The following is a 19,810-nucleotide window of genomic DNA, read 5'->3' on the forward strand; positions in this document are numbered from 1 at the left end:
AACATGTGGCCACGACTTATTTATCTCGTTCCCACGCCTTAATAACGCGTGGCCACGACTTATTTATCTCGTTCCCACGCCTTAATAACGCGTGGCCACGACTTATTTATCTCGTTCCCACGCCTTAATAACATGTGGCCACGACTTATTTATCTCGTTCCCACGCCTTAATAACATGTGGCCACGACTTATTTATCTCGTTCCCACACCTTAATAACGCGTGGCCACGACTTACTTATCTCGTTCCCACGCCTTAATAACGCGTGGCCACGACTTATTTATCTCGTTCCCACGCCTTAATAACGCGTGGCCACGACTTATTTATCTCGTTCTCACGCCTTAATAACATGTGGCCACGACTTATTTATCTCGTTCCCACGCCTTAATAACATGTGGCCACGACTTATTTATCTCGTTCTCACGCCTTAATAACATGTGGCCACGACTTATTCATCTCGTTCCCACGCCTCAATAACGCGTGGCCACGACTTATTTATCTCGTTCCCACGCCTTAATAACGCGTGGCCACGACTTATTTATCTCGTTCCCACGCCTTAATAACGCGTGGCCACGACTTATTTATCTCGTTCCCACGCCTCAATAACGCGTGGCCACGACTTATTTATCTCGTTCCCACGCCTTAATAACGCGTGGCCACGACTTATTTATCTCGTTCCCACGCCTTAATAACGCGTGGCCACGACTTATTTATCTCGTTCCCACGCCTTAATAACGCGTGGCCACGACTTATTTATCTCGTTCCCACGCCTTAATAACGCGTGGCCACGACTTATTTATCTCGTTCCCACGCCTTAATAACGCGTGGCCACGACTTATTTATCTCGTTCTCACGCCTTAATAACATGTGGCCACGACTTATTTATCTCGTTCTCACGCCTAAATAACATGTGGCCACGACTTATTTATCTCGTTCCCACGCCTTAATAACATGTGGCCACGACTTATTTATCTCGTTCCCACGCCTTAATAACGCGTGGCCACGACTTATTTATCTCGTTCCCACGCCTTAATAACGCGTGGCCACGACTTATTTATCTCGTTCCCACGCCTTAATAACATGTGGCCACGACTTATTTATCTCGTTCCCACGCCTTAATAACATGTGGCCACGACTTATTTATCTCGTTCCCACACCTTAATAACGCGTGGCCACGACTTACTTATCTCGTTCCCACGCCTTAATAACGCGTGGCCACGACTTATTTATCTCGTTCCCACGCCTTAATAACGCGTGGCCACGACTTATTTATCTCGTTCTCACGCCTTAATAACATGTGGCCACGACTTATTTATCTCGTTCCCACGCCTTAATAACATGTGGCCACGACTTATTTATCTCGTTCTCACGCCTTAATAACATGTGGCCACGACTTATTCATCTCGTTCCCACGCCTCAATAACGCGTGGCCACGACTTATTTATCTCGTTCCCACGCCTTAATAACATGTGGCCACGACTTATTTATCTCGTTCCCACGCCTTAATAACATGTGGCCACGACTTATTTATCTCGTTCCCACGCCTTAATAACGCGTGGCCACGACTTATTTATCTCGTTCCCACGCCTTAATAACATGTGGCCACGACTTATTTATCTCGTTCCCACACCTTAATAACGCGTGGCCACGACTTATTTATCTCGTTCCCACGCCTTAATAACGCGTGGCCACGACTTATTTATCTCGTTCTCACGCCTTAATAACATGTGGCCACGACTTATTTATCTCGTTCCCACGCCTTAATAACATGTGGCCACGACTTATTTATCTCGTTCTCACGCCTTAATAACATGTGGCCACGACTTATTCATCTCGTTCCCACGCCTCAATAACGCGTGGCCACGACTTATTTATCTCGTTCCCACGCCTCAATAACATGTGGCCACGACTTATTTATCTCGTTCCCACGCCTTAATAACATGTGGCCACGACTTATTTATCTCGTTCCCACGCCTTAATAACATGTGGCCACGACTTATTTATCTCGTTCCCACGCCTTAATAACATGTGGCCACGACTTATTTATCTCGTTCCCACGCCTTAATAACGCGTGGCCACGACTTATTTATCTCGTTCCCACGCCTTAATAACGCGTGGCCACGACTTATTTATCTCGTTCCCACGCCTTAATAACGCGTGGCCACGACTTATTTATCTCGTTCCCACGCCTTAATAACATGTGGCCACGACTTATTTATCTCGTTCCCACACCTTAATAACGCGTGGCCACGACTTATTTATCTCGTTCCCACGCCTTAATAACGCGTGGCCACGACTTATTTATCTCGTTCCCACGCCTTAATAACGCGTGGCCACGACTTATTTATCTCGTTCCCACGCCTTAATAACGCGTGGCCACGACTTATTTATCTCGTTCCCACGCCTTAATAACATGTGGCCACGACTTATTTATCTCGTTCCCACGCCTTAATAACATGTGGCCACGACTTATTTATCTCGTTCCCACACCTTAATAACGCGTGGCCACGACTTACTTATCTCGTTCCCACGCCTTAATAACGCGTGGCCACGACTTATTTATCTCGTTCCCACGCCTTAATAACGCGTGGCCACGACTTATTTATCTCGTTCTCACGCCTTAATAACATGTGGCCACGACTTATTTATCTCGTTCCCACGCCTTAATAACATGTGGCCACGACTTATTTATCTCGTTCTCACGCCTTAATAACATGTGGCCACGACTTATTCATCTCGTTCCCACGCCTCAATAACGCGTGGCCACGACTTATTTATCTCGTTCCCACGCCTTAATAACATGTGGCCACGACTTATTTATCTCGTTCCCACGCCTTAATAACATGTGGCCACGACTTATTTATCTCGTTCCCACACCTTAATAACGCGTGGCCACGACTTATTTATCTCGTTCCCACGCCTTAATAACGCGTGGCCACGACTTATTTATCTCGTTCCCACGCCTTAATAACGCGTGGCCACGACTTATTTATCTCGTTCTCACGCCTTAATAACGCGTGGCCACGACTTATTTATCTCGTTCCCACGCCTTAATAACGCGTGGCCACGACTTATTTATCTTGTTCCCACGCCTTAATAACATGTGGCCACGACTTATTTATCTCGTTCCCACGCCTTAATAACACGTGGCCACGACTTATTTATCTCGTTCCCACACCTTAATAACGCGTGGCCACGACTTATTTATCTTGTTCCCACGCCTTAATAACGCGTGGCCACGACTTATTTATCTCGTTCCCACGCCTTAATAACGCGTGGCCACGACTTATTTATCTCGTTCCCACGTCTTAATAACGCGTGGCCACGACTTATTTATCTCGTTCTCACGCCTTAATAACATGTGGCCACGACTTATTTATCTCGTTCCCACGCCTTAATAACGCGTGGCCACGACTTATTTATCTCGTTCTCACGCCTTAATAACATGTGGCCACGACTTATTTATCTCGTTCCCACGCCTTAATAACGCGTGGCCTTAATAACATGTGGCCACGACTTATTCATCTCGTTCCCACGCCTTAATAACGCGTGGCCTTAATAACATGTGGCCACGACTTATTCATCTCGTTCCCACGCCTCAATAACGCGTGGCCACGACTTATTTATCTCGTTCCCACGCCTTAATAACGCGTGGCCACGACTTATTTATCTCGTTCCCACGTCTTAATAACGCGTGGCCACGACTTATTTATCTCGTTCTCACGCCTTAATAACATGTGGCCACGACTTATTTATCTCGTTCCCACGCCTTAATAACGCGTGGCCACGACTTATTTATCTCGTTCTCACGCCTTAATAACATGTGGCCACGACTTATTTATCTCGTTCCCACGCCTTAATAACGCGTGGCCTTAATAACATGTGGCCACGACTTATTCATCTCGTTCCCACGCCTTAATAACGCGTGGCCTTAATAACATGTGGCCACGACTTATTCATCTCGTTCCCACGCCTCAATAACGCGTGGCCACGACTTATTTATCTCGTTCCCACGCCTTAATAACATGTGGCCACGACTTATTTATCTCGTTCCCACGCCTTAATAACGCGTGGCCACGACTTATTTATCTCGTTCTCACGCCTTAATAACGCGTGGCCACGACTTATTCATCTCGTTCCCACGCCTCAATAACGCGTGGCCACGACTTATTTATCTCGTTCCCACGCCTTAATAACATGTGGCCACGACTTATTTATCTCGTTCCCACGCCTTAATAACGCGTGGCCACGACTTATTTATCTCGTTCCCACGCCTTAATAACGCGTGGCCACGACTTATTTATCTCGTTCCCACGCCTTAATAACATGTGGCCACGACTTATTTATCTCGTTCCCACGCCTTAATAACGCGTGGCCACGACTTACTTATCTCGTTCTCACGCCTTAATAACGCGTGGCCACGACTTATTTATCTCGTTCCCACACCTTAATAACGCGTGGCCACGACTTATTTATCTCGTTCCCACGCCTTAATAACGCGTGGCCACGACTTATTTATCTCGTTCTCACGCCTTAATAACATGTGGCCACGACTTATTTATCTCGTTCCCACGCCTTAATAACATGTGGCCACGACTTACTTATCTCGTTCTCACGCCTTAATAACGTGTGGCCACGACTTATTTATCTCGTTCCCACGCCTTAATAACGCGTGGCCACGACTTATTTATCTCGTTCCCACACCTTAATAACGCGTGGCCACGACTTATTTATCTCGTTCCCACGCCTTAATAACGCGTGGCCACGACTTATTTATCTCGTTCCCACGCCTTAATAACATGTGGCCACGACTTATTTATCTCGTTCTCACGCCTTAATAACATGTGGCCACGACTTATTTATCTCGTTCCCACGCCTTAATAACGCGTGGCCACGACTTATTTATCTCGTTCCCACGCCTTAATAACGCGTGGCCACGACTTATTTATCTCGTTCCCACGCCTTAATAACATGTGGCCACGACTTATTTATCTCGTTCCCACGCCTTAATAACGGGTGGCCACGACTTATTTATCTCGTTTTCACGCCTTAATAACATGTGGCCACGACTTATTTATCTCGTTCCCACGCCTTAATAACGCGTGGCCACGACTTATTTATCTCGTTCTCACGCCTTAAACACATGTGGCCACGACTTATTTATCTCGTTCCCACGCCTTAATAACGCGTGGCCACGACTTGTTTATCTCGTTCCCACGCCTTAATAACGCGTGGCCATGACTTATTTATCTCGTTCCCACGCCTTAATAACATGTGGCCACGACTTATTTATCTCGTTCCCACGCCTTAATAACGCGTGGCCACGACTTATTTATCTCGTTCCCACGCCTTAATAACGCGTGGCCATGACTTATTTATCTCGTTCCCACGCCTTAATAATGCGTGGCCACGACTTATTTATCTCGTTCCCACGCCTTAATAACGTGTGGCCACGACTTATTTATCTCGTTCCCACGCCTTAATAACGCGTGGCCATGACTTATTTATCTCGTTCTCACGCCTTAATAACATGTGGCCACGACTTCTTTATCTCGTTCCCACGCCTTAATAACGCGTGGCCATGACTTATTTATCTCGTTCCCACGCCTTAATAACGCGTGGCCACGACTTCTTTATCTCGTTCCCACGCCTTAATAACGCGTGGCCACGACTTATTTATCTGGTTCCCACGCCTTAATAACGCGTGGCCACGACTTATTTATCTCGTTCCCACGCCTTAATAACGCGTGGCCACGACTTATTTATCTCGTTCCCACGCCTTAATAACGCGTTGCCACGACTTATTTATCTCGTTCCCACGCCTTAATAACGCGTGGCCACGACTTCTTTATCTCGTTCCCACACCTTAATAACGCGTGGCCACGACTTATTTATCTCGTTCCCACGCCTTAATAACGCGTGGCCACGACTTATTTATCTCGTTCCCACGCCTTAATAACGCGTGGCCACGACTTATTTATCTCGTTCCCACGCCTTAATAATGCGTGGCCACGACTTATTTATCTCGTTCCCACGCCTTAATAACGCGTGGCCACGACTTATTTATCTCGTTCCCACGCCTTAATAACGCGTGGCCACGACTTATTTATCTCGTTCCCACGCCTTAATAATGCGTGGCCACGACTTATTTATCTCGTTCCCACGCCTTAATAACGTGTGGCCACGACTTATTTATCTCGTTCCCACGCCTTAATAACGCGTGGCCACGACTTATTTATCTCGTTCCCACGCCTTAATAACGCGTGGCCACGACTTATTTATCTCGTTCCCACGCCTTAATAACGCGTGGCCACGACTTCTTTATCTCGTTCCCACGCCTTAATAACGCGTGGCCACGACTTATTTATCTGGTTCCCACGCCTTAATAACGCGTGGCCACGACTTATTTATCTGGTTCCCACGCCTTAATAACGCGTGGCCACGACTTATTTATCTGGTTCCCACGCCTTAATAACGCGTGGCCACGACTTATTTATCTCGTTCCCACGCCTTAATAACGCGTGGCCACGACTTATTTATCTCGTTCCCACGCCTTAATAACGCGTGGCCATGCGTTATTGAGCAATAATTTTTTTTTCTCCGGGGCTCCGTAGAAATGGTATTATGCTTTTGCCGTGTCGAATGATGACGCGCTGTCCAGCTTCTTCATCTTCATCCAAACCACCGTGTATGGCATCGATGTCGGCAAAGTGAAAGAGAGTCCTCGGGTAAAAGAAATCAGAGCAAGGCTTCTTCACTGTGAGGTTTGAAGACCGATACATTTTGACCAGAAATGTACACATGCTACATTTGCAAGGTACACCACACCAGTTGTTCAACGTTGTTTAGACATTTGAAGTTTAAGCATGGATTGTATCCTGGAAGGTCTCTGCCTGGTTGTTCATTTGTTTTTTGTACATATTCCGGTTACCAACGTCACCTATCTCGAGCACATAAAGACTGTGCAATTTTCATATGACACCGATGACCAAGTGTACCTTGTTCCATACTGTAATTATATGTGAGTCCATGCAGACTGTTAATGTGGTGTGGTGGCCATTTAACAAGACTATTTTTCTAAAGAAGTGTTTGCCTTGTGTATTTTTTGTGATAAGTTTGGCGGGTGGTTGTGTTGGTTAAGGGTGGGTGGGTTTATTGGTAGTCAAATTTTACACCCATTGGTCTGAATGCATTGGTATTCAGTGTAACATTTTATTAAAATGACACTAATGTAGAGTACTATTGACACTTCACAAGTGTTGGCCAGTGTTAATTTTGAACTCCCTACAGTGTTGAAATAACTAGCTGAGTGTAAAATCATTAACACTAGTGTTAGTGTTAAATTAACACTGAAAAGAGTGGACGCATATACACACTTTCTTGGTGTTAAATTTAACACTCTCAGAGTTGATCTAACACTGGCTTTTTTGCTGTGTACTAACATCCAGCTTATAGAGCATCTTCCTCCTCCTAACATCCAGCTTATAGAGCATCTTCCTCCTAACATCCAGCTTATAGAGCATCTTCCTCCTCCTAACATCCAGCTTATAGAGCATCTTCCTCCTCCTAACATCCAGCTTATAGAGCATCTTCCTCCTCCTAACATCCAGCTTATAGAGCATCTTCCTCCTCCTAACATCCAGCTTATAGAGCATCTTCCTCCTAACATCCAGCTTATAGAGCATCTTCCTCCTCCTAACATCCAGCTTATAGAGCATCTTCCTCCTAACATCCAGCTTATAGCGCATCTTCCTCCTATCATCCAGCTTATAGAGCATCTTCCTCCTATCATCCAGCTTATAGAGCATCTTCCTCCTATCATCCAGCTTATAGAGCATCTTCCTCCTACTAACATCCAGCTTATAGAGCATCTTCCTCCTCCTAACATCCAGCTTGTAGAGCATCTTCCTCCTCCTAACATCCAGCTTGTAGAGCATCTTCCTCCTCCTAACATCCAGCTTATAGAGCATCTTCCTCCTCCTAACATCCAGCTTATAGAGCATCTTCCTCCTCCTAACATCCAGCTTATAGAGCATCTTCCTCCTAACATCCAGCTTATAGAGCATCTTCCTCCTCCTAACATCCAGCTTATAGAGCATCTTCCTCCTCCTAACATCCAGCTTATAGAGCATCTTCCTCCTCCTAACATCCAGCTTATAGAGCATCTTCCTCCTCCTAACATCCAGCTTATAGAGCATCTTCCTCCTAACATCCAGCTTATAGAGCATCTTCCTCCTCCTAACATCCAGCTTATAGAGCATCTTCCTCCTAACATCCAGCTTATAGCGCATCTTCCTCCTATCATCCAGCTTATAGAGCATCTTCCTCCTATCATCCAGCTTATAGAGCATCGTCCTCCTATCATCCAGCTTATAGAGCATCTTCCTCCTACTAACATCCAGCTTATAGAGCATCTTCCTCCTCCTAACATCCAGCTTGTAGAGCATCTTCCTCCTCCTAACATCCAGCTTATAGAGCATCTTCCTCCTCCTAACATCCAGCTTATAGAGCATCTTCCTCCTACTAACATCCAGCTTATAGAGCATCTTCCTCCTCCTAACATCCAGCTTATAGAGCATCTTCCTCCTACTAACATCCAGCTTATAGAGCATCTTCCTCCTCCTAACATCCAGCTTATAGAGCATCTTCCTCCTCCTAACATCCAGCTTGTAGAGCATCTTCCTCCTCCTAACATCCAGCTTATAGAGCATCTTCCTCCTCCTAACATCCAGCTTATAGAGCATCTTCCTCCTACTAACATCCAGCTTATAGAGCATCTTCCTCCTCCTAACATCCAGCTTATAAAGCATCTTCCTCCTACTAACATCCAGTTTATAGAGCATCTTCCTCCTCCTAACATCCAGCTTATAGAGCATCTTCCTCCTCCTAACATCCAGTTTATAGAGCATCTTCCTCCTCCTAACATCCAGCTTATAGAGCATCTTCCTCCTCCTAACATCCAGCTTATAGAGCATCTTCCTCCTCCTAACATCCAGTTTATAGAGCATCTTCCTCCTCCTAACATCCAGCTTATAGAGCATCTTCCTCCTACTAACATCCAGTTTATAGAGCATCTTCCTCCTCCTAACATCCAGCTTATAGAGCATCTTCCTCCTCCTAACATCCAGCTTATAGAGCATCTTCCTCCTACTAACATCCAGCTTATAGAGCATCTTCCTCCTCCTAACATCCAGCTTATAGAGCATCTTCCTCCTCCTAACATCCAGCTTATAGAGCATCTTCCTCCTCCTAACATCCAGCTTATAGAGCATCTTCCTCCTCCTAACATCCAGCTTGTAGAGCATCTTCCTCCTCCTAACATCCAGCTTATAGAGCATCTTCCTCCTCCTAACATCCAGCTTATAGAGCATCTTCCTCCTCCTAACATCCAGCTTATAGAGCATCTTCCTCCTCCTAACATCCAGCTTATAAAGCATCTTCCTCCTACTAACATCCAGTTTATAGAGCATCTTCCTCCTACTAACATCCAGCTTATAGAGCATCTTCCTCCTCCTAACATCCAGCTTGTAGAGCATCTTCCTCCTCCTAACATCCAGCTTATAGAGCATCTTCCTCCTCCTAACATCCAGCTTATAGAGCATCTTCCTCCTCCTAACATCCAGCTTATAGAGCATCTTCCTCCTCCTAACATCCAGCTTATAGAGCATCTTCCTTGGTGTTTCGGTCAGGGCCAGCAGTGACAAGCCCCATCCGGTGTGCTGTTAAATTAGCCGCCATCGCCACCTGCCCATGAGCCAATCAGTCAAGCTTGAACATTTGAACTCTGGTAATTGTTCGTCATAGAATTAAAAAAATAAAAAAATAAATAAAAAATACAGTGTGAAAGTTGCTGACGGTGTGACGTTTTCCCTCTGCAGCCTCGCAGGAAGAAGGTCGGCATCGGCAACTTTGCTCTGGAGCCGTGAAAGTGGGAAGAAAAAGGCGAAAAGCTCTGGAAACCAAAAAAAATCAATAAAAAAATCTCTGCACTGAGAATAAAGCGAGCGGCGTGGACGACGACACGCCGGGCTTCGTGTTTTACTGTTTTACCAGCAATTTTTTTAAAAATGTAGCGTTTGCACTTTGTACATTTGTTCCAGTACTTTCCCTCTAAATGAAGTTGATCAACTTCATTTAGAGGGAAAGTACTGGAACAAACACTCTTTCAAAATAAATGTGTGTCTCCAGTGGTGAAATTGTCAGAACTCTTCCATTTTCTTTTTCCTGTGTTACACAAAATGTAGACAAATCAAACACATTTCAATTACACTGCAAAAAAAAAATCCTCGGACAAAAAAAATACCAAAACAAGAGAATTAATACTTAAAATGAGCAAAATGATCTGCCAACGGAACAAGAAAATTATATTTGACAAGATTTTCACAAATAAGACTAATACTAAACCCCATATGACCCACAGTGATCTTGAAAATCACTTTTTTTTTGGACTCGAAACAATTGTTCTTTTTAATAACGGAATATTATTTCAAATTATTTTCTTAAAATCTAGACCTATTCACTGATATTTTCTTTTTGTCCAAATTAGACCCGAGGACTGGAAATAACAAAATGAGCTTCGTGAATATGACTTGAAAGTGGAGCCGCAATAATAAATACCGGCATATTTGACTTAATTATGATGATTTAAACAAGATAGAAATGCTTAAAATAAGAGTTTAAGGCTGTGCAAATGATCCTGAAATATGAATTTAAACCTCACAGTACTTCTGACTAGTTTTTAATACTCAACGCCAAGAAAAAAAAGTAATAATCCTCTTAAAACTAGAATAATAATCTTAGTAGACAGTTTTATTTGAAGCAAAAATGACTTATTAGTCAAAAACAAGTCATTTTTCACTTAATTGAAGAAATATCTTGCCTAGATTGCACTTTTTACAGTGTACAGCTCCGTCCACACTATGAAGTTTGCATCCACACGACCAACATTGAGGTTTTTGTTTCGCAAACGCCGGCTCTCAGCAGGTTCCGTGTTGGAGGAGGTTACAATTACAAGCTACTTGTCAAAACATGGAATCAGTAACTCACTCCAAGTACTAAAATTTAAAAAAAGTAGTGTACCAGAGTACTTTTAGTTACTTTTGGATGACTTCACCAGCAAACATAAGAAATAAAGACAAGAAAGAATAGTGTGTTGACACGTCTTAAGACACAGCAGATACAAATTGCACTGAACAGAACAAGTTGTGAACTAAAACTCAGCAGCCAATCCGGTGCCTCTCTCTCTTCTTCGTTGGTTTTAATGTTTATTTTCGTTTGATAGGTTTGAGAGGCTGTATCTGGCAGCATAAAGCACCGATTGATAATAACTGAATCCAATTCGAGAGCAGCCGGCTGCAGTATCCATGGCAACGCGTCAGTGCCGGCCAGAAACGGACTTTTCGCCCAGTTAAAAAAAAAAAATCTGATGTGATTATTTAATACATGGATGATTGATTTCACAGAGTATTAACAGCATTTTAATTTTCAATGTAAAACCATATCATCCAGTGTTTCCGCCCATCGGTAATAAAAGAGGCTTGGTCAGAGGCCGCGAGGACGTCACAATGGTTTTATTGCACAGTTGAATCACATTTCATACAACAGGCAGCTCTTTCAGACACGTTCACACTTACTGGAATGGAGGCGTTTGTTCACGGTGGGACTATACTTCTTCACAGGGAGTCATCGCACACGTCAGACCCCAATCAAATAGATAGAAACACAAAGACACGAGACACGTAGCTTATCGATCAATAGGAATGTGAGTGGGGTTGACCCAACCGGGACAAAACGGGAAGAAAAATCAAAAGAGGAGGAGATGTGCCCAGCTCCCAACGGTTTCATACATCCTGACACCATCGTCGTACAGAAAAACATCATCATCATCGGCGTGTTGGGAAGATTTCTGTCTGTGTGACAAAATCTACAGTGGTTCAAATTTAAAATTGATGTTGGGCAGCGTTCTAAATTCATAAAAGCTGAAAAAAACTAAAACAAAATGTCAAAACTAATAAAAAAAATAAATAAAAAAAAAACAGCCACGATTACATGTGTTGTATCAGTTGTGATGTTAGCATGCTAAGCAGTTAGCATGTTGTATAAGTTGTGACGTTAGCACGCTAACCAGTTAGCATGTTGCATCACTTGTAATGTTAGCATGCTCAGCAATTAGCATGCGGCATCAGTTGTGATGTTAGCACACTAAGCAATTAGCATGTGGTATCAGTTGTGATGTTAGCACGCTAACCAGCTAGCACATTGTATCAGTTGGGATGTTAGCATGCTCAGAAATTAGCATGCGGTATCAGTTGTGATGTTAGCACGCTAAGCAATTAGCACGTTGCATCAGTTGTGATGTTAGCATGCTAACCAGTTAGCACGTTGCATCAGTTGTGATGTTAGCACGCTAACCAGTTAGCACGTTGCATCAGTTGTGATGTTGGCACGCTAACCAGTTAGCACGTTGCATCAGTTGCGATGCTAGCACGCTAACCAGTTAGCATGTTGCATCAGTTGTGATGTTAGCATGCTAACCAGTTCACAACCAAGCAAGATAATCCAAAATGATTCTACTTCAGTTGAATTTAAAAGAAAGTGGAGTTCCAGTACAAAACGTGGACTGCAGACAAACTGGCTCCTGCAGTGACTCACTGCTGCCCCCTAATGGTAAGAGTGCAATTAGATCTAATGTACATAACTCCACACTGCGTTTATTTAACGCAGTTCTGTCAGAATTCTTTTATTCAGGTGTCAAATACAGACCAAAGAAGATTCCACTGGTTAAAACAAACAAACAATCAACTACAAATGTTTCATTTTTTTAGAGAAAAACAAAAAGTAACACATAAGGAAGGTTTAATATCACTTCACAGAATCTGATAATATTAACATTAGAATTGAAAAATGACACAATTTCAATATGTAGCTATTCTCAATAAGTGCAAATGACAATGAAATGTTGAAAAACGAGGTCTCCAGATGCAGCATGTGGTTTGATTGACAATCAGCCAGTAAATTCCCAGAATTAGTCTTTGGTCACCTGACTCTGCAGAAAGTCCTGTGTAATAGTGTTTTTGTGCAGTTTAATGCCAATACAGGTCAAACACAAGTCATAAACCCCCCGTCTTGTGGTATCGTCTTAGAGAGACCTCACACATGTGGGAGGGTGGAGGTGAGCCACACACACACACACACACACACACACACACACACACACACACACACACACACACACACACACACACACACACACACACACACACACACGTACACATAAACACGCACACACACGCACACAGACACGTACACATAGACACGCACACACACGCACACACGCACACACACACGTACACATAAACACACACACACACGCACACACACACGTACACATAAACACGCACACACACGCACACACACACGTACACATAAACACGCACACACACACACACACGCACACACACACGTACACATAAACACACACACACACGCACACACACACGTACACATAAACACGCACACACATAAACACGCACACGTACACATAAACACGCACACGTACACATAAACACACACACACACACACACGTACACATAAACACGCACACACACGTACACATAAACACGCACACACACACGTACACATAAACACGCACACACACGCACACAGACACGTACACATAAACACGCACACACACACACACACGCACACACACGTACACATAAACACACGCACACACACACGTACACATAAACACGCACACACACGCACACACACACGTACACATAAACACGCACACACACACACACACGTACACATAAACACGCACACGTACACATAAACACGCACACGCACACGTACACATAAACACACACATACACGTACACATAAACACGCACACACACGTACACATAAACACGCACACACACACGTACACATAAACACACACACACACATGTACAAATAAACACGCACACACACACACACACACGTACACAAAAACACGCACACACACACGTACACATAAACACGCGCACACACACACGTACACATAAACACACACACACACGTACACATAAGCCCACAGACACACACACACACACACACACACACACACGTACACGTAAACACACACACACACACACACACACACACACGCACAGCCGAGCCGTTTTCCCATAAGACCTGATCCCTGATATGTACGAGCTGATCGACCCACTGAGGTTGTGTTTCACATGAAGCAGCTTTTGTTCAACTTGGAAACGTCGTATCTCATAACTGACCTGGATCTCATCAGCGTGACTTACTTCCCTGTGACAACCTGACGTGTGTCGTTAAGATTCAACCTCAGAGGGTCACTCATTCTCCCTTATCTTCTGGAATTGATGAAATGTTTGCTGTCAAACTTCAAGCTTCTTTCCCCAGCAGTGTGTGAGTGGACCTCCTGGATCTCCTGGACCTCCTCACACACTGGCTCAGTTTCCTGCTCCGTTTCTAGTGTTTTCCCTCAACAAACATCAAAGTCGCCCACAATAACCTAACTGTCAGTGTGTGTGAGGTCTGACCTGGACCTGGAGGACCAGGGGTGAAAACATGGGAGGCTGAACGTGAAGCTTCTCCACTCGCCACACAAATCAAGCCGGTTCTGAGACGTGACGGAGCGGGTTGGTATATATCTTCGCCATGCAAACACTGGAGACTGATCAATATGTACAAACGTCCTCTGGAGCGGCCGGACGGGGATTAGAAGGGCCGGTAGTTCCAGAAACTGGAGAAGACGGAGATCTGAGGGGAGGAAGCGCAGCTCGGTGAGTTTCCACAGGAGTGACGGCGACGCATTTGAAAAAGCAAACAGCTCAGGGGTCATGTGACCTGGGTTCAGTGTAAAGCATTGTGGTTAGGACACTTCAGGCCCAGACAGACCCCGTCCCTGAAAACCAAGCAGCCCCGGAACCTCCCAACCAGCTCGCCATGCAAGTCCATGTAAGGCAGTGCTTCTCAAATGGTGGGGCGCGCCCCCCTGGGGGGGCGTGGTGGGGTGTCAGGGGGGGCGTGAGGCGGGCGCGACTTTCAGTATTAGTGTCTTTATTCATGCTTGAAGGATTAAAAAAAGGGCCTCCAGCCACTAGGTGGCAGCAGTGCTCAAACTAATCAACAGGCTGCCTGTTCAACCAGTAGAGTAGAAGAAGTACTACACATGAACACCGGTGTACAGAGCTGGCGGAGGAGGAGGAGGAGGAGGAGGAGAAGTTTCTGACAGGAGTAAAAAGAAGAAAGGATGAGGTGTCAGAGGAAAAGAAAACAGGTGAGAGTAAACATAAAGCTAGTAAGAGCAGGAGATATGACGATGCTACATCGCCCTTGGGTTTACCGTGAACACGTCGGAAACCAGGAAACACCCGTTTGTGTTTTATGCCTAAAAACTCTGGCAGCGGAGCATGAAACCAAATAAATGAAGACGGCACCTGGAGACCATACACCATACACCTGGAGACCATACACCATACACCTGGAGACCATACACCATACACCTGGAGACCATACACCATACACCTGGAGACCATACACCATACACCATACACCTGGAGACCATACACCTGGAGACCATACACCATACACCTGGAGACCATACACCATACACCTGGAGACCATACACCCCAGTTACTGGAGTTGTTTCATGGTAAACTCCATGAGTATGGCCAACAAGCCGGTCATTGTGTCAGCGCGGCATCAGTAAACAAAAGAGCCTGTTAGCCTCTTACAAAGTTGCCCACCACATCGCAAGGTGCATAAAACCTCACACCATAGAGATTTATTTTGATAATCAGGCGATTGTATGCAGAATGCTGGTGCCAGCAACTCATACATGGTTTATACAGATAAATAAATAAATATTATCAAGTTCTCAATGGTAGTACAATTCGGGGGGGGGGGGGGGGGGGCTGAAAAAAACTCTGTCCTCTAGGGGGGGCGTGACAGAAAATAATTGAGAACCACTGGTGTATGGTGAGGCAAGGCCGACACAAGGACCCAGTCTACCACCACCAGGTCAGAGCAAACAGAGGCCGTGAATTGCATCTGCATTTTATTGAAAAGTGTCGCCTCACACTGTAACACAAGGTGATTTTGACAAATTAAGCCTCATTTTAAATGTTGATTTTGCTTTTAATAGTAGAGGATTTTCTATTGGTTGTTATTATTGACGATTATGCGCTTGTGAATGACTATGATGCTGGGACCACTTTATCCAGGACGACTACTCCGGTCAGAGAGCAGATATGGACACCGGGTGTTGACTTTATCCCTTTTAATAGAATCAGCTGGCAGTACAGAACGTGGATTCCCCACGAATGATAAATAAGTGAATGTATAACGAATGAACGATGATTAATGTAGAATGATGATGAATGGCGAATGTAGAATGTAGAATGGTTTTCTGTAACACATAAAGAACGTACAAATCAATAACCAGTGGTAAGAATACTCCATAAACTGAATTAAATCCCTTATAGTGTCACACACGTGTAGACAGAGCTAGCCGATTAGCATTAGCGTCATTTACATCCGAGCTAAATGACACAGAACTGTTACCAAACACACATCTACCGACCTATACACTGAATATGAACACTTGTAGGCATGCTTGATGACTATTAAAGACTTACTTCTTCACGAACACATTCAACATGTAACGAGGGGTTCAGGACCGTCTTATTATTACCAGAAAAACTCTGTTCGCCGGGACGTAACACGAGGACCCCATCACCTGACTGGGCTGTCCAAAATAATGCCTGGCGAAAAACCCCTATTCTAACACAACACACAATGCACTTCACAGGGAATTTGTAACAGTTATTTTATTGACACTTTGTCTATTTTGTCTTTAGTATCTATATTTTTAAAATAGACAACATTTTGTCATTTTTAAAAAATTATTTCACTCAAGTATTCCACTGAGATATTCCTGCTGTCAAAGCTTCAGGTGCAGGAAAAACAACAAAGTGGGTGATGGAGATATTCAATCTGACCCCAGAACAGTTTGTTCGCCTATCTGCATTAGGGGAATTCCAAGGGGAATTCGGGGTAAACCTGTCCTTTGATCCTTTGATCCTTTGATCCTTTGACCCGAGACCAGTGAGAGCAGCCTGCAGACGTCTATCTGCACTCAGTCCTTCAGAGACACGAGCGAGATCACAGCCATTTCCCAGCATCTGATACAGCTTCCCAGTTTTGGACAGTTCTTGTTTTTCAAAAATGGAGAACAACCAAGCCAGTGAGACTTCCCCGAGGATCAAGTCCCTGCGCCAGGCGCTCTTCTACTACAGAGACGCCTGCATGCAGCAGATGGTGGACTTCACCAGACTGCACAAGGAGAAGGACAGTCAGCTGAGCGCCATGGAGGCAAAACAACGGCTCATGGCCTCCCAGCTGGAGGAGAAGGACCGCCAGCTGAAAGACGCCCTGGCAGCCAGAGACACGCAGGTGAAGCGTTACGGCCAGATGAAGGCTCTGAGCGAGAAGCTGAGGGCGGACAGCAACAAGCACTGGGAGGTGCGCTGGGACATGAGGGAGAGGGAGGCGGCTGTGAAGGTGGAAGCTCTCCTGCAAAACCACCAGCTGCAAGTGTCCCGGCTCAGTGCAGAGCTGAACACCGTCCAAGCGGCCCTGCATGACAAAGAGCTCCAGCTGAAAGAAGCTCTGGCGGCGAAAGACTTGAAAGAGAGACGCTGCGTCCAGCTGAAGGCCGTCGGCGAGAAGCTGAGGGCCGACAGCAACAAGCACTGGGAAGTGCGCTGGCACATGAGGGAGAAGGAGGCGGCCGCGAAGGAGGAGGAGCTGGTCCAGAAACACCGGCAGCAAGTGGCCCGGCTGAAGGCCGAGAAGGAGGCTCTCTCCAGAAGCCTCAAACCAGCCCGGACCACCGAGGCCCAGTCTGGGGACTGGGGGCTTCAGGAGGAGGAGGAGGCCTCAACGACCCAGACCAACGGGGGGAATCTGCCCAACATCCTCAAGGTAGAGATCCAGTTTCCCCACTTTTGTTTGCTTTCCAGCGTTTCACCTTGTTGCTTGAAATGACGAGTTGCAGATGAAAGTTTATGGGTTTTAAGATCCCCCTCAATGACCCTTTTTCAAAAATGTTTTCCAGCTTCCAGAGGAGGGCGCAGGACAACGGCGCAAACCGGAAGCCGGTCAAGCTGGTTGGAGGTGGGGCTGCTTCACCAGGCCAGAGGAGAGAGGAGACACCAGGGTCCTCCAGGACGGGATCCCCCGCTCACGTCCAGCATTAACCCCCGCCCACGAGATGGAAGGAGGGTGACGGAGAGGGCGGCAAATTCAAATTCAAATAAATGTCTTCATATGACTAAATCCTGAAGCGATTGTTTGTTGATGTTTAGTCTGGTTTCATTACAAAAACTAACAACAGCGTCAAAAAAACCACAATGTTTTCAGTGTTTCTCCCGTTTCCATGCAAACAGACGTCGTTTTCAAAACGTTGCAGTGTAAACTCGGAACCTTCTTTAGGTAGAAATTTTTAAAAAAACAACACGTTTTCACTCAGTTTGATTCTTACTGTTCGGCTCCTGAGCTGTTTTCTCATGCTTCTATTTGGAAACCACATCATTTTGTTGGAACACAAACAGACACCTTCTCAGTTGAGATCCAACAGGACAGGAGATAAATGATCACCAAGCATTAATAAAGGCTTCATATTCATTCCAAACAAGCCCATGCTGGTGCCGTCACAAGTCCTCCAGAAAGTCTAAAAGGCCACATTAGAAAGAGAGACAGAGACATCGCATTGGAGGACAGTAGTGGGACAAATATTCATGATTCAATAAGCAGACAGCAGCTCCACCAACACCAAACTATTTGTCCTGAAGGTGGATGAAGACACTTTAAAACACTGGTTGGAATCCTGCCTGGTCTTCGCTACACCTTCTTCTCCAGGGACTGGGAGACAAATCCTCCTTGATCAGGCGTCATGAAGACATCTGAGTGGAAAACGGCTGCTTAACGTACAAGATGTGGTTTTGGTGCAGTGCCAGGTGGTTTGTTAATGACAGTGTTGGTTTCACACGCCAGGGTTACAGGCCAATTACAATTTGCCTCACGTTAAATACATCCGACACTCATGCAGGCTGCCTGTGTGACCAGTAATACCTCAAAACTGCTCCTGGTCAAGTCCTGATCACTTTAGAATGCTGAGAAAAAATCCTAGTGATGGAATTTTGCTTTAACTGGATAGACTCGTCTTAAACGCCACTGTTTCTAGAAAGAGTGTGTGTTTTTTTGGTCTACAAAAAAATGAATTAGAAGACCCTGAAAAGTAACAAATTATACCTTTAAAGTGGAAAACAATTCAAGTTCTTACTGTCAGTACACGGTGGGAACAAAACCCACAAGACGACGTTGTCCACCGTCCACCTGCTCAAAGTGAATAGTTCACTGCTCCAGTTCCACCGACTGTGTCCAGAACAATGTTTAACTAACCTGCTGACAACCCTCGCTACTCCTCCATCGCCACTTCCTGCAGTCAGAGCATGATGTGATTGTTTTCTTTCCAGCAAGATAAGCATTGTGCGGCAATAGACTTTAGAACTTCTTCATGTATCCGGGGTGGCGAGGAGTAATGTCGCGAGGCTGGAGGAGCTCAATTATGTGTTTAAACCCCACGTTACTCGCCACCGACGGAGGGGCCGGTCGTCCAGGACGATCGGAGCGCTTAGATCCCAGTTTTTAAATGCAGTCCGATAAAATGTGAGTCGTTTTCTTGGCTGATATCTGACCGATATGGATATCGGATATCTAAAGAT

The 19,810-nt window shown here is 45.2% G+C and overlaps 1 protein-coding gene across 1 annotated transcript in view; it reads right to left on the reverse strand.

The window, feature by feature from the left end:
* Positions 1-14,738: 14,738 nt before the first annotated feature.
* The window catches only part of LOC308141087 (protein rogdi homolog), a gene marked incomplete at both ends in the record, with an annotated part of 78,938 nt that continues 73,866 nt past the window's right edge, over positions 14,739-19,810 (reverse strand). Inside the window, one exon of the mRNA XM_080511090.1 lies at positions 14,739-14,780. Within this exon, the coding sequence (XP_080367216.1) occupies positions 14,739-14,780 (42 nt within the window). The remainder of the gene's footprint in view (positions 14,781-19,810) is intronic.

This window comes from Blennius ocellaris (genome assembly GCF_963422515.1).
Source record: "Blennius ocellaris genome assembly, chromosome: 16".
NCBI lineage: Eukaryota > Metazoa > Chordata > Actinopteri > Blenniiformes > Blenniidae > Blennius > Blennius ocellaris.